This window comes from Papaver somniferum, chromosome 10 (assembly GCF_003573695.1).
Source record: "Papaver somniferum cultivar HN1 chromosome 10, ASM357369v1, whole genome shotgun sequence".
Classification (NCBI taxonomy): Eukaryota; Viridiplantae; Streptophyta; class Magnoliopsida; order Ranunculales; family Papaveraceae; genus Papaver; species Papaver somniferum.
The window spans coordinates 49,165,105-49,181,336 of record NC_039367.1 but is presented as its reverse complement, the minus strand read 5'-3'; the positions used below and the strand labels follow the sequence as shown (position 1 = coordinate 49,181,336).

Below are 16,232 nucleotides of genomic sequence, written 5' to 3'. Positions count from 1 at the left end.
TCATGAACTCAACGTGGAGTAGGATTCCAGGGGGAATAATGACATTAATTATGATCGGCGAGTAGAATGTAAAGATAGTAATCATACGGTGAAGTCTGATTGGACATGTGAAGTGGTTTAATCTCTACAAGGTGGAGATTCTGAGAGTATGTGGCGCGATAAAACACATATGTATAGTTAGGGATAGTCTCACACGGAAGAAAGAGGAGTACATGTGGAGCTTAATAAGCTTGGGCATCTCCTTACGTAGCACCGATGCATTTTAGATTAAAACCGCACACCTCTTATCCCAAGGTGGTCAAGTAGGGACAATACCGGTGCTATGTGGTTGGCCCATAGTAGGTTCCTATGGTCCATGAAGATCCTAACATCGTTCACTGAAATAAGGAAGGTGAAGAAAGGTAATACCATTTCAAAGGATCAATAAGATATCTTTGTAAACTAAAAAAATATCAAATAATGTTTTTTGGGGGACAAAATATGTAAAAATTAATTCCGATATAATTTCATGGCTGGCTTGAGACATCGTTCACTAAAATAAGGAAGATGCAAAAAGGTAATACAATTTAAAATGATCGATAAGATATCTTTGTAAACTAAAAAACATATCAAATAATGTTTTTTTGGGGGACAAAATATGTAAAAATTAATACAGATATAATTCCATGGTTGGCTTGAGAATACGACTCGAGAAAGGAGAGGCATAGTATGGGAGGATGTCAAGGAGGAAAATGCTAGAAAAGATTTGTGGAGTGAAGAATAAAAATATCTATCGGATTTTCTTTACTTTTGTAATGATAGGAAGAGTAAACTTGATATTAATAAATATTATAAAAAATATTCATATGTTGAAAAATGCATAACTAAATAAAAATTATGCCCGTGCCGTTATGGCACGGGTTAAGACCTAGTTAAATATAAGTGGAGGTTTTAATAGCAATAAAGTTTTTCCTTAAATGAAAATTAATTTTTGTTATAATTGGTTTCGAGCGTTTCATATTTTATTGTGTTAATGGTGTTAATTACACCATAGTAATTTTACACTAAATGGTATTAAAATTCTTAAGTATAAAATCAGATTTTGTTAGAAAAAACTAAAGGTTTTTTAGCAGAGAGAACTTTAATTTATGTTTTGTATTTTAAATGAAAAATTTTGTGAAAAAAGGCAAAATAAGTGTGAGCATATTTTTGTTTTCTAGAGTGATTCTGAGCAAGAATGAAAGTGTAGAAGTTTCATCCTGTCACCGTGCAAGAGTGATTGTGTAAGAGATTGAAAACACGGATGTTTTATCCCGGGGATGATGCGAAAACGATGAACTGCTTACACAATTGTGGACAGAGCCGCGAAACGTCTTAAAAAGGGTGACCTAGTCCGCGACTCAGCCACGATATCTATTTCGTGTATGATTTTTATTTTTTGTGCAGGCATAATTCGGCAATTGTTCCAACAACCTTGCATAGCCAAACATAAAAAATATAATCTTGGACCCTAAGGCAATAGCATCCCGTGACATACAGACAATAATTTGGTTGCTCAATATATTTTCAAAAACTAATATATTAACTACTAATATTGTTTCATTTGACGACAAACTAGCGAAATTAGTCATGAAAAATCGACTCTAAAGAGTTTCACAATATACTGGTAAACCATGTACAAAACGAAACTTATCATTCTTGCATCATCCCAACCGCTTTGGTCACACCCCGTTTTCCTAATAATATATATTGACAAGAAATCTCAACTTAACCAATAAGCATTTTTTCTCTCTTTTATTTTCTCTTTCTCTTCTCAAAAACTAGAGAAATACCCATCAACTTTTTCTTTTTTTTTTGCTCAGATTTAGTCCTTTAGGAGCTAGATCTGAGCAAAAATTTCTTGTTTTTAATAATTTTTGTTGTTTTCAATAATTTCTTCGTTATTAGAGCGATTTTTATCTTCGCTATTTTGACGATTCTATCTACACTTTTATAGTGTTTTTTTCCTAACGATTTGTTCGTGTTTGGTTTTTTTGATAAAAGTACATCGCGATTCATCAAGAGAAAAGATCAATTTCTTCTTCATCAGAAAAATAGATCTTGGGTTCGGGTTAGTCGCACATGAAGAATTTTGGGCATATCACTCCTCTGTCATAGGAGTATCTCTTTTCTAAGAAAAAAAAAAACTATCAATATGGTCGAATTACAGTTTTGTATACCATTCTTTATCCAATCTTATAGTACAAGATTTGGGTGCTATCGTGGTAGATCGCTCTTTCTCTTCGCGATTTATTTACGTTTTGTATCTTTCTTTGTATTTGTTTCATCTTATGATGTACTTGTTTCCCTTTAAAACCATCATGTAAGTGTTTCTTGTGGAATGAAATACTTGTGGTTTGACGATAAAAAAAAAAAAACAAGAAATCCGCATTTGTCATGATTTGGCTTTTACATGTGTATAATCTATCTTACAAAAACAAATGTGTTTTTGCTGATCGGACGGCTCCGGACAGGCGTTTTTCTCCGATCAATGGCTGTCATTCCTTCGAAACTGCGAAAGATAAATCGTGGTTAAGAATTAACCCTCTTTTTAAGGCCTAATCCGACGTCCCAGATCGGCAGATCTCTTCTTGCACTTAATCCCTTTTCCGTTACGAAACCCATTGTCGGCGATATCTTCTTGCTTTCTACCAACGACATGATTTGCGCCATTCAATTCCTTTGATTAATTCCCGAATAATCAATTTTATGCGTTACATTAGAAGAGTTATCCTTCGAAATATTTCCCTACATAAACCTAACTGAAGGTATCATCTTCCCAGGTTTCTCCATATCTTTCTTCTGCATACTCTCTCAAGACTATTAGGTCAGTACAATCTTCAATTTAATTTTTCTTTACATTTGTATTTGATGAGTTTGTTTGACTTGAATTTTGTTTCTTCCATTTCTTCAATTGATTTTTCACCGTCATCGACTTTGTTGATGCAAATCATGTCTTTGATTAGTTTCTTCAATTGGAATTTTGTTTTTGACTTTGTTCAATTGATTTTTAATTGTGACTGGATACCAAAACATTGGTTACATACAGTTATGGACAGAACTAATACGTGAATTTTTATTTCTGTGAGAAATGAGAAAAGTAAGCCCCTTCTTAGAAAATGTATATTGTTGATAGTCTGGGCCTGGGGCTTATTCATCTGTGACAAGATTACTCATTTGACATTACAATTGTTTTATCCTCTTGAGAATGTTTTGGGCAATTCCCAAACTCAAAAATCTATAAATGTCTTCCCAAAACTTGAGTATATATGATAATCATGGTTGAACTGATTATTTTTCTTTCTCTCTTTGTTAGCATATAATGTCCCAAAGTAGGTGGTACGCACAGTTAAGATGGTAAAGTTCTGAATCTTCTGATTTGCAGCTCTGAACCTACTTCATTAGAATTGCATATGCCAATGGGTTTCTTCTTATTGTTTACTGAAAGGGAGTGGACACTGAGATACTGAGATTATAAGTCGTTTCGTCATACAAATATGATCATTCATGTAGGTGCAAAATTCGAAACATCAGACAGCAGACAGCAGGGGAAATGACTTATAATTGCCATGAAATGGAGCAGCTTATTTGCAAAGAAGATCTGAACCCTTTAAATCTGAGCTCATCTTCTCTATATTTATGGAGAGCTTTTGGTGTGTCAGGTAAATCTGCAAATAACTATAAATCCATCATTACATTTCAACTGAATTTAAAATCTTTTAAATGTTTTGTAAACTTTAGCCACAGTTCAATTACTTTGTCGTATCTACTTAGAACTACATTTTGGCTTGACTTCTCATAAATCTCTTTACAGGAATATCTGGTGGTACCGACATTCATTGTTCTGGATGCTTTTGTCCGAATGATGCAGTGCTTCTCCATGACATTTCAAAACTGCTGAAACTCTCTCAAGAAAATCCCAGTCCTCAAGCATAAGGCGATCAACCAGATTTGTGAAATTAATGGAGGTAAATCATGCCAGATTTGGGTAAGCCTCACCTATAACTGGCACTAAGCTTATTTGAAGGGTACTTGGTACATTTCCAGTATTTTTTACCAGGTGATAATTGCTATGATATATGTTGGTGCCCCATGTTCTTCTATCACTAAATCTACCTATATAGGTTAAACCCAACATTAACTAATCGATGTTAAATAAGCATGAATGAGTTTGAATTCAATTGTATAATTTAGTAATGGTCATTTGAGAACATTATAATTTGAAAACAATGCTTGCCTTCAAACAATAATAATACCGAATTAGCTTCAATTATACAAAGATGAACCAGTATAAAAAAGGATTAAGCAAAATTGTAGAAGTATACACATCTAGGAAGGCATTAAGAAAGTGTAACCAGGTTAGGGAACGCAACTTGAGAAGGAGCTGTAACCAGTTATGGTAATTTAATGTTAATGAAGATGGTTGTAAATCCTTACCTGTGCATTTTGGTTATAAAGTGACACATCCAGGCAGCAATATGATCACCTCCAAAGTCACGATTAATGTATTAGTATAACTCACCCAAGGCCTATATGTGTTCAATGCATTGTGTGCCCACGATGATAAAATTGTGTTTTCTTTTCAGTCCATTTTGCTGTCTTTATGATTTAGTTTACTCATTATCAATTGTGATGTGTATACAATGGATAATTTTTCGTAATAAGGTAGTTTTATGGTTCTAAAATTGACGAATTAAAATGTATGTCGCCATTTTCAATTAAAATGTTCGCCAGTTTAAGCCAAAACGTTTTTGGTTTGTCAGGTTGTTTTTTGGTTAATGTATTGTCCCCATTTGTGGTGGTCATAGATACGAGGTTGTGAAAAATATGATCTGAAGCAATAATTCCATTCTTCTTAATATTGTGGAGTATCAGTTTATTAACATTGCACTTATATTCTTCTTCGTTACATTTCTATTCTTGAAAGAAAAAACATTCCCGCATTAGCATTTTGGTTTTATAGCGAATTCGGCTGGAAGGTTGTTAGTTACAGTCATTTAGCTAAGCATGATAGTGTGTGTACCTTGAGTCAATTACATCACCCTAAATTCTTAGTGGTTGATGATGGTTTGATTTCTTAGGAAGTGTTGTTGTTTATTGCTCCATTTAATTTTGTATCAGGTGTCAAAGCAATTAGAAGTTTGGATTCATTTCTGATTTGGCTGGCAGGTTGTTCCTTTATTTAACAAATACTATTGATTGATAATGGTGCTAAAAAAATGCTATTGATACGGTGATACAGCTGAAGGATCACATCAATCAGTTGTTCCCAGTTGTAATCATAGACTGTATACAGATCTACATAGTCGCAAATGGTTGTAGAATATGAAAATGAAAGTATCTCCCAGATCAATACAAACTAGCAGAGCTTCCCTGGGGCACTTAATCATCTCTGACTCTAAGGAAGAATTAGAGAAAACTCAACAACAAAACCAAGAGCGGAAAACCATTTGTGACTTAAGTGTTACCCATAGTACACTATTGAAAATGTATGACGGACAATCAGCTACACAGAAAACCAAAAACAAATTCTTTTTATGGTTTCTATTTTTACCTGCGGTACTATATTACTATTTGTAACCAATACGTTTACATTTAAGGAAAACTAATCTGCAGTGCAGGATAAATAAGCAAATTCTAGGATGAGTGGTAAAACTTTACCATTGTTACATTGATGGTTCACCTATGACCAGACCCAAGACGATCGTGTGTGTTATAGAGAGCCAGTAATACTGATATCCACCATCTAGATATTTTCTGCAACTTAACTTTCTCTTTGCTTTTAATGCTAAGATGAATAAAACAAATTAATCTACAACTCAACTATGAAAAATTGGTATTTTAGTGCTGAATTAAGTGATTTACCTTAACCGGACAATCAGCTAAATTTTCTCTTTGCTTAGGTATTTCTTGGAAGGTTATTTGTTATGTGTTCGACATGCAGGATTCTTCTCCTTTGGTTGTGAAGGAGCCTACCTTTGTATCATCCGTTCTATAGATGTTTGAATGCCATAGATGTAAAATGAGCAATATTGTGCATAATGCCTTTATTGATTAAGTTTCTTTATGTGTTGAACTTTCCAGCTGTATGAACCGGCTTTAGCAGAAACGACAATGGGGAGCTATACACCATGGTTAAAAATGGTGAACCCTTCGTCACTTTTGGATCAGAGCTAAGGAACAATGTTACTAATTCCTTCTTAGGTTTGTATTTTTCTAAATCAGACACGTTGAATGGAACTCAAAATTAAGTAACAAAAGATGAATACCAATCTTTCTTTGTTCACTGTATTTATTTTCGTTCTGTTGTCGATGCTTTTGTGAAGACGTGGATTCCTTATTAAAAAAAAATCACCAGGAGTAGGATCTCAGATAATCACCTTGGTTCATTTTTCCTTATAATGTCAACAACTTTTTAACATCCTTATCAAGAGACTGTTCCGCTTATCATGCCACTTGGTGTGCGTTATTTCTTCTCTAAACTTTCTCAAAAATTTGATTTTGGTTTGTCTTTTACCTGATCGTCTGCATTCTCCCTTCGGAACCAAGACCAGGTTAAATAAGAACTGCGACTAATCCTCTTATAACAGCAGTGCCCCGACTCCATCGAGACCCATGCACTTCACACAAGCCATTTAAATAGGACTCAAGGGTATCGTATCTATCAGGGTCCTTATAAATTACACACTATCATAGTCATATAGGTGATTCACAATTTCAATTTCAAGTGTGAACTACTACCTCCACGGAAAACTATTCAGTCGGTCTGACACATACGAGATGCGCAAATATGGGGACCAGATATCTATATCTACCCAGTAATGGAAATGTATGTTGTATAGCATGCTGACAACTCCCATTATGACAAAGAGACGATGAATGAGATGATCCTACAAAAATGTACATGGGTAAATGCCGTTCTCACCTTGCCGAGGACAAAATTGCTGAGAATTTAGAATATGAGTACACGATGACCATAAATGGTGGTTCCATTCAATCACGGATTCAACCCTCTGGGAAGAATCACAGTCAATATAGTGGTGAGTTATTTATCTATCACATAGATCAAAGAGATGTGTAAATTGGCATGAAATGACTGTTGTACTAACAGGTTCTGCTTCATGGCACACATGATTTTACACTGCATGAAGTTATCTATCCATCTATATTAGTATTTATCCATCTACATTGATACGACATGCGGGAGAGAATTTTAATGCAGATCAAATATCATTCATACGTGTTATAGAGATTGAACAAAATCGAAAGCCCGGGTACGACACGGGTCATATTCTAGTCTTTCACATAGTTAATGAATATGTTAATTTTTTGTAACCATAGCGCCAAAGATAACATAATGTATGTTTTATACGGATCAATTAATATATTAAATTGGAGAATAATTAATTCGACTCCCATTTATTACCTGATATTACACAATTAGAAATGAAAAAAAAAAAGTAATGGTTTTAGGGTCGAAGAGAAGCAAAACAAAGTCATGTGTACTTACAATGTAAAAACCAACAATACTGTCTGAAATAGCATAGAAGAGTAACGATCAGCTGCTTTGACTAAATAACCAGAAAAACGCAGCAACAACAAAAAAAATATAAAATTAAAATGGAAACCAAGACCCAATCTCTACTACTCCCTCCGTTCCATTTTAGATGATGTTTCGGAAGCTTTCACGCAGATTAAGAAATTGAAAGAGATATAAAATAGTTCTATATATGCTCTTGAGAAAAATCTTCAATTATTAATTGTTATTAGTGTATTTAAAAATAAACTTATGGTTCCAAAACAAAATGTTAGGGTATTATTGGTAATTTCGTGGGAAAAATATGAAAATTATCAAGTAATGTGGAACAAAAAAAATAACTCTAATCACTCATCTAAAATGGAACAGAGGGAATATAATTATTTTATTAATATTATTTTTAAAAGGGAAAATGAAATCCCGATAGGGAAAATTAGGCCTGTCAATGGAAGAATATCCGTCGGATATTTAGAAATCCGATATCCGACATGTTAAGCACTACCGGATATTCGATATCCGATAATATCCTGTAGGATATCAAAATCAGATATCGATTCTGATAGGCTAAGCTGTCGGATATCCGATAAATATCCGATAGTATCCGCTTATAACAAAAAAGCTTAAAAATCTTTGTAAAACATTTTCATAATTGACACTTATGAGATATTTATCCGACAATATCCGATATTAGACTCGAAATTAGGATAAATTACAAATAAGTTCCTATACTATCGGATATCGGATATTAACATTTCGGATGGGGTCTAATCCGTTTCCGATATGTTAAGGAAGAAATATCCGATAAAATATCCGATCCGATATCCGATAAAATGGATAAAATCCTATAAAATCTCGAATACTCGGAAACGAATACCGGATATCGGACAAATATTGACAGGCCTAGGAAAAATAGTTTCCCTTCGCTCGCTACTCCTTTAAAAAAAATGTTATATTTAGAGTAGGGAACGAGGGTTTAGGGGTATTCCCTACCTCGTAGGATTTGATTTTTCATTAAATAAGTGAATAGTTTAGACATCTCTGATTTAATGCGTAGAAGTGAATAGTCAGTTTTTTATACAAAATCAAATTGCTTATATTTGACCTTCGTCCATTAATATAAGTTGTCTTCTAACAATATATTTTTCATTTGTGCTTTTTATCTCTCCTCCTTAAAAACATTAAGTCCTTTAAAACATTAAGTTATAGGAGTATGTGCTCTCACGTTGCACGGTGAGTATGACACTTTTCTCAAATTAAATTAGATAAAAGCTTTTAACTAGAGCAATTCTGGAAAGGACAGATGGCTGGACTCTATTCTATTGGTTGAGACCTTAAAATCTGGATTACACTCTGTTTACACATATATTTACCTTAAAATCTGAATTACACACTGTTTACATCCTATATTTAACATATTTAACTGACCGTTAAAAATCGTGAGTGTACAACACTTATGTATGGATTTATGCCTAACTACTTATTTACACTTGGTTTACACCAAATACTTAAATACTTAACTGGACGTTACTTACGTCCGTTAGGTGTACAATACATCGGTAGAAGAACTTTCAGCAGATAAAAAAAAAAAACAAAAACCTCTCTCTAATGGCGCCCGCATCAATTTACATCTGCTCCCTCTATCAGGATCAAAAAAATCAACTAATCTTCTTCTTAACCTTACTAGAGAAAAAGCGTTATCAGTGGATGATTTTCAATTTTGAAACAAAGCCATCAAATCTAGCTAATTACAATGACTTTCTACCAAATTTTCTAACAAAACCGAACTTAATTAGAACCCAAATGAGTAGTTTTAACTATTTATACATTGAAACATGATCAGTCCATAGAATTTTAAATCTGAAAAATTGATAATGCTCAAATTTCAGTCAACTATAAACCATTATTGTGATGAATGATGACGAACAATTGATAATGCTCCAAGAATCTTCTAATCACTGCTGCCCAATTTTTCTTTTCTTCTAATGATTAGTGTCGATTCGTTTTTTTTTCTTCTTCTATAATAGCATGGATGTACCAATTACTGCTACCCCATTTTTTAAATCTCTCATACAATCAATCGAATTAGATAAGATTGCTCAACCAACAACAATACAACATGGTGTTCGATGTTCTTCAAATTTTTATGGCGTGAGAAACAGAGAGATGGGAATTAGAGAGGAGGAAAAGTGAATGGACCAAGCAGGTGGCGGAGAAAATGAGTTTCTCTGTTAACCAACTGAAAATGATAAACTTACCCTGCTGTTTTAAGGGATCAAGCAGATGTCTGTATGCTTGCACAAAGCCCGTACACGTGTTATGCCTTTGAAATGGTCTTAGGCACAAAGCACGTACACGTATTCTTACGCTTATAGAGCTCACCCATTGCGAGTGTAAAAAAATGGAAATTTTGTAATTTGCATAAAACTTTGTGGTTTTAGCTGTTTATAATGCATGGTAAACATTTCAAAGGTTGATGCGGAATGCCACAGCACCAAATCAAAAATCGTAAGTATACATTGGGACGGGACGAGGTGAAGCCGAGCCAAATCAAAAATATTAAGTATGTAATGGGACGGGGCGAGGCAAAGCCGAGCCAAATATTTATCGGGATGACGAGTCAAAACTGAGCCACACCAAACCAAATGAAAAATCTTAAGCGAGACGGGCTTAAGAAAATTTTAAATCTTAAGGAGCCACACCAAACGAAATGAAACCAAATAAAAATACAGACATCAAACTAAAAATACGGTTAAAGTCAAAAAAATGAAGATAGATGGTTTGCTGGTATGCCCGGTGCGTAGTACGGACACAAAATCTAATACAAAGTTTAAATTGTTTATATCTGACCTTGGTCAATTAATATTAGTCGTATTATAACAATATATTTTGCATTTGAGCTTGAAGTTTATGTGTTAATTTTGTGGCTAACAACAACTAAAATACTAGTTTGTGTATAGGTTAAAAAAATATGTGTAAACAAAAGGCACCGAGAAGTATGTTTAGCTTAAATAGAATTACTAACCGCAGAGTAAAAAAATTCACTCCCTCCGTTTCAAAAAGATTTTCCGTTCTAATTTTATTAAAATATTAAGGAGTCCATAGTATTTTACTTGACTACCCTTAATTACTTATTTATTTTATTTTAATAAAAACATTAGCAGTGAAAACTACTTAAAATTGTTAGGAGGATTATAAATACGAAATATAAAAGGAAAATTAGAACACAAAATTGGTCAATTAATCCAATAACAACAATTCCTGGGTGAAAAAAACATGTACAATTTGATATTGTTCAAATGGACGAGAATGTACAAATAGCCAGGATGTAAACAGTTTCATCCTACCCATTTTCAAATACTTTTTCTTATTTTTAATTTACATCAGGATGCATCTAGTTTCATCCTCACTCTTTTTTAAGTTTAAGAAAGGATGAATCCAGTTTCATTCTTGCTTTTTTTTTGTGTCTATTTCACCCATACTAATTTTTACAACCATATTTTAAAAATATTTGGACAAATGACCCATTTTTCGAAATTAGAAGATATCAAATTTATGGTGCATAGCCTTTATATGAAATTTAATTATTGGAGCCAAATATATACTCTCTTAAAAGGAATGAAGGATATATTTGTTTCCTTGATTATATAGATTTCTTTGATATCTTAGATCGGGTCCCGTTAAAAATAAGTTTATGAATATAAAAAGTTTAAGGGTATATTAGAGAGTTCATTTGAAAAATATGACTATAAACAGAAGCTGGACACAATTTTGAAACAGATGAAAATGGAATAGAGGACAGTCTTTTTGAAACAGAGGGAGTAGTTTATTGATCTATGGACTTAGGTTTATTTTCTACTCTTTTAGTTTGAAATGGGAGAGAAGATATAATGTAGTCATCGATCTTACACAAAAGGTTCCCTTGAATTCGAATGATGGAAGGTTCAGAGGTACTTGTAATGCACTTCATCATATGTTGTTACACCATAAAACACAGAGATCGAAGAATGGTGTTGAATATCAAAAAATGATATGTGTTGCATGTTTCTTTCTTCTAACATTCTCTATTATCCATGTGAAATGTAATAACATTAAATTTTGAGTTATTTTGTAAAAAGGTTGTAAGGGTCGTGGAATATGCGATCGATGCATTAGGTTTTAAACTGACTTTGACCGTAATGATTGTTCAAAAATACCCATATAATATAGTTAAATTACAATATCTCATAACCCAGTGTTGATGGGTGAAAACGATTTGCTGGTTTTTTGAGGAAAAGTGGAGGGTTGTGCAAGGCGGATCCTCAATTGAGCAAATTGTCTAAACCTTTAACAAACATGAGTGATTTGAATTCGAGAGATCAATCTGTAAGACTCCGTCCTAAACCAACACAATGGCCATTCCAGAGTTAATTCGGTCACAAAGAGGGATGAGGGTCGATCTGTAGGAGGGAAGCTGAGATGTGTGTGAGATCAATGAGTGCTGAAGGATTGTGGATATGTTGGAGACTTGTGCAAGTTTTGTGAACTGTTGAGTTCGGATAAGATAAGTTCTGACAAATTCATTTTGTTGCTCAATCATGGATTAATAAACTTATTTATATTGCGGAAATAATAAACACATTGATCTCTAGTAAGTGTGACGGTTGCAGAGGAGTGAAAAAGTGGGGAAATGGGAAATCGTGGTTAAACCAGTTCCACGTGCATCGTAGAATTGGTTGATTGTCCATCCACAACTTTTCCAACTCTTCAACTGCTTGCACGACTTACTCACATTTCTCATCGTGGGTGTACACACTTGTCGTAGACCGCCAACCCAAAACCCTAGTGAATATCCCCCCATTTGACATGATTGATGTCTCATGAATGTGGAGTCTGCAAGCCAAACATATATTTAATTAGTCAATTGTTGACTTGGCTAGACCATGAGTCTTACCCTTGATGAGTCGAGCGTAATGGACGAATGTGGTATACTCTGAGACTCATGGATCGAGCATAAGGTGTCTGTTGGGATAGGATAATGCACAAACGTTGAGTCTGATAAATTGTGATGTATTATTTTACCATTTGAGGCAATACTGATGTTCTGATAATTTGAATCGACGAGTGTCCAATGAGATTGCTCGATCATGGACATATTATGATATATCGAGTATTTGACAGGAAATCAGATGTTGCTGAGTTATGTAGAGTGCTCATTCCTGATCTAATATGTCATGAATAGTCGAATGACTAAATAGGAATTTGAGTATCAATAAGTATTTGACTCGAGTCCAACAAAATATTGGATGGCCGTCCGAATCATGTTGCTCAGTCGAGCAAAAATGTTGGTAGCAGGACCTAACATTAAATATTAATTAAAGAGATATTTTATAAAAGGGTCGTATAATTATTGTCTAATTAGGATCTGGGTCGTATAACATACAGTTGGTGCATAAGGGTCGTGCACTAACCAAAGACCGTTATAAAAATGTTAGTTGATTGTTTTATTTTGTCAAACACCCTGACCGTTAGTTGATTGTTTTATTTTGTCAAACACCCTGACCGTCATTTGACTAACATTGACAGTTTATATCTTAACAAAATATTAGCTTTCACATCCTATTCCATCTTCTTCAATTTCATATATTTTCGAAAGTTTCCCTTCCAGATCGGTTTGGTGGAGAGTAACTCTCCAAGATCCAAATATCATCCACTCTCTTGTATTATAAAGAACTCTGAGCTTTCCAACGCAATAGGTTGCAATGTAATATGCTTACTTGGCAAATGCTTTTTTTTTGTCGTGCAACTTTGATAGTCGTCCACTTCTCTTGATCCACATAGTGGACAAATATATCACCCGGATTAGTCAACCCATGAAACCATCCATTAAGAAATTTTATGTTTCTTTACAGTACCATATTTCCATCACGATTGAACTTAATATGTTGTCCAATCTCTTCCAAGACCAGTTGATCGAGTCAAACACCTCGCTGCCATGTCCATATCCCCTCTCTGTTACTAATAAAAGTAAGTATCTTCAATTGCAGTTTTGGGGTGTTATATTTTACCACTGTACCAGTATTTTGGTAAGAGATTACCTGGGGAAAGAGAAGTAATCTTAGATGATTTGTGCTCACTATGAAAATGTAGCTAACATGTTTGATGAAATGTCTACATAGATTAGTTGATATTTAACTAGGAGTTGGATATACTGTCATTTAACAATTTCTTTAGGGCATTATGGTACAAAAATTAAACGGTCAATGCTAGTATACGACCCTAACGCATCAACGGCATGTTCTACGACCCAGATCCTAATTAGGCAATAAATTTATGACCCTTTTACAAAATAACTTTTAATTAAAATATCGGTAGCTGGATCAATATAAAAATTATCGATGTTTATCGAATTATCGTAAATTCGAAACCCTAATTTTTGAAGAACTATGTTGAGAGTTGTCCAATGTGGGTCAAGGAATATCGACCAACCAGTGGGCATGAGAGCCGACCAATGGTGGTGGATGGACATCCGAGCGTGCGGAAGAGTGTCCATGAAAAAGGATGGAGAATTATTGAAGAATTATGAAAAATATGGATAATTATTTAAAATAGTAATGAAGAGACCTGGGACCGACCGACCATGATGGCCAAGGGACCGGCCAAGTTCCCTCATGGTGGTGCACGGGCGACCATTTCCCTCGCGCGTCCATTCCTGAAAGTTTTAGGTATTTTGTTGGACGTTTGTGCAATATTTTGGATTTTCATAAGAGATTGATCTTGACTGAAATTCTTAATTTTTGCTTTATGAGCAATTAGATTTTTCGCTCGCACGTCCAATATTTAGTATATTAAAACAATGTTATTTTAATATTATTGGTAAAAAGACCTAATAGTCGTGGGACTAGGCTTTTTCGGAGAGTTGAGCAATATTTGGAAAAATATGGAAAACTAAGAGTTTCCACGAATGAGGGAGTTCCAAGAGATATGGAACAAATAATAACAATAATATAAGGAAAAATGAGAGGCGCAGTACCGTCCATGGACGCGGCATGGACGGCCTGCCAGCCCGGTCCGCGAGTCTCCTTTTTTTTTTATTCCTATTTTGCATAGGTCTTCATATATCCTTATTCTTCCATATTTCTGGGTGCTCGTTCGTGTGTTATGGTTAAGTACACTCGCACCATTTTCTCCGGGTTTACTAGGTGGTGGCCCATATGCCCGAAAGTTGAATATTTATTACTAATTCATGGAATTCTACTGTGAAAAGCCGTGAATTTAAGTAATGAAATATGGTAGTAACAATAGAATATTTTCTAGGAATTCAGTTGATGAATATTGCGCTAGAATTAATTAATTAATGGCTCTATACTAGCAGGCAATCTATCTATGAGCATTATATTTATTCGAGAATCAAGGTATGAGGTAGTAAAAGCATCATACTCGTTCTGAATGTCTATTATGTATAATCAGAGAATATTGCTACATCTTGGAGTCGTTATTGCTCTATACTAGAAGGAAATGTGTCTAGGAACCGTCCAATCATTCTCGATTCTATGCAGAAGTGAATATTGAAATTGTTCAGTATTGATGAAATATGTAAAATATTGAAAGCTCAACTGGGAGGCTTTAATGATTGCTTATGCATGCTCTGAGAGGCTATACACTCAGTCAGAGATTATTGTGACATGGGCTTTCACGTCTAACTTCTAAAATATAAATTTCACATACTCGTCTGAAGTTAGGTCAGAAATATGCAAAATTATGATTTTACAATTTTAGCCTTTGTCAAAAATCCACCATCAACACCCGGTTAAAAACTTAATCGTTTATATCCAGACATTTTACTGAACACCTTAACTGCATATTTAAACATAATAACTGTCAATTTTTAATACATTATATATATGATCATAATTTACATACAAGGTATCCATTTATCAAGAATACAAAACATAGGTTGGCTAACTTAGGCTTAGTTTGGTATTGTTGCGGCTTATGTAAAAGCACTTTTCTGTTGTGCTATGTTGTGTTGTGCAGTGAGAAAAAAGCAGTTAGACGTTTGGTAAAAAATTAATTAAAGTTAAAGCTGATTAAAAAAGCAATCAAAGTGTGTTTGGTAAAATATCAGATTCGTCCATTGTTATTGTAGCAAATGACAAAAATAGACATATCTCTGAAAATAGTTTTATTCAATTTTATTCGGTTTAAAAATAATCATTCTTTTTACTATTAAATATAAATATAATATTAAATTTACTAATTATCACTATCATTGTGATTGTTACAAAATTATTTTACTTAACCACATTATATATATATATATATATATATATATATATATTCAAACAAAACATCCAACTAAAATTAAGTACTCCCTCTGTTTCTGAAAGACCGTCCTCTATTCCTTTTTCGTCAGTTTCAAAATTGTGTCCAGCTTCTGTTTATAGTCATACTTTTTCAATGAACTCTCTAATATACCCTTGAATTCTTTATAATCAAAAATCCATTTTTAACGTGACTCAATCTAAAATATTAAATAAATTAGTATAATTGAGGAAACAAATATATCCTTCATTCCTTTTAAGGAAATATACATTTAACTCTAAAAATTAAATTCCTTATAAAGTTTATACTTCATAAATTCGATATCTTTTAAAATTTCCTTTTATATTTCGTATTTATAATTTTCACAACAATTTTA

At 33.7% G+C, this 16,232-nt stretch overlaps 1 protein-coding gene across 2 annotated transcripts; it reads left to right on the top strand.

Annotated features, from left to right (window-relative positions):
- The first annotated feature begins 1,881 nt into the window (after positions 1–1,881).
- On the top strand, positions 1,882–6,304 carry LOC113319176. 2 transcript variants are annotated; one of them, XR_003345186.1, is made up of 5 exons: positions 1,882–2,845; positions 3,335–3,375; positions 3,532–3,680; positions 3,833–3,986; positions 6,103–6,304. XR_003345186.1 is itself a non-coding variant. In XM_026567452.1 (4 exons), the coding sequence occupies exons 2-4, from the start codon at positions 3,341–3,343 to the stop codon at positions 3,952–3,954; spliced, it is 306 nt and encodes a 101-aa protein (XP_026423237.1). In that variant the 5' UTR covers positions 1,885–2,845; positions 3,335–3,340; the 3' UTR covers positions 3,955–4,231. The 2 variants fall into 2 exon arrangements, 1 of the variants encoding a protein (XP_026423237.1); XM_026567452.1 differs by lacking the exon at positions 6,103–6,304 and having other exon boundaries at positions 1,885–2,845; positions 3,833–4,231.
- The last annotated feature ends 9,928 nt before the right edge of the window (positions 6,305–16,232 follow it).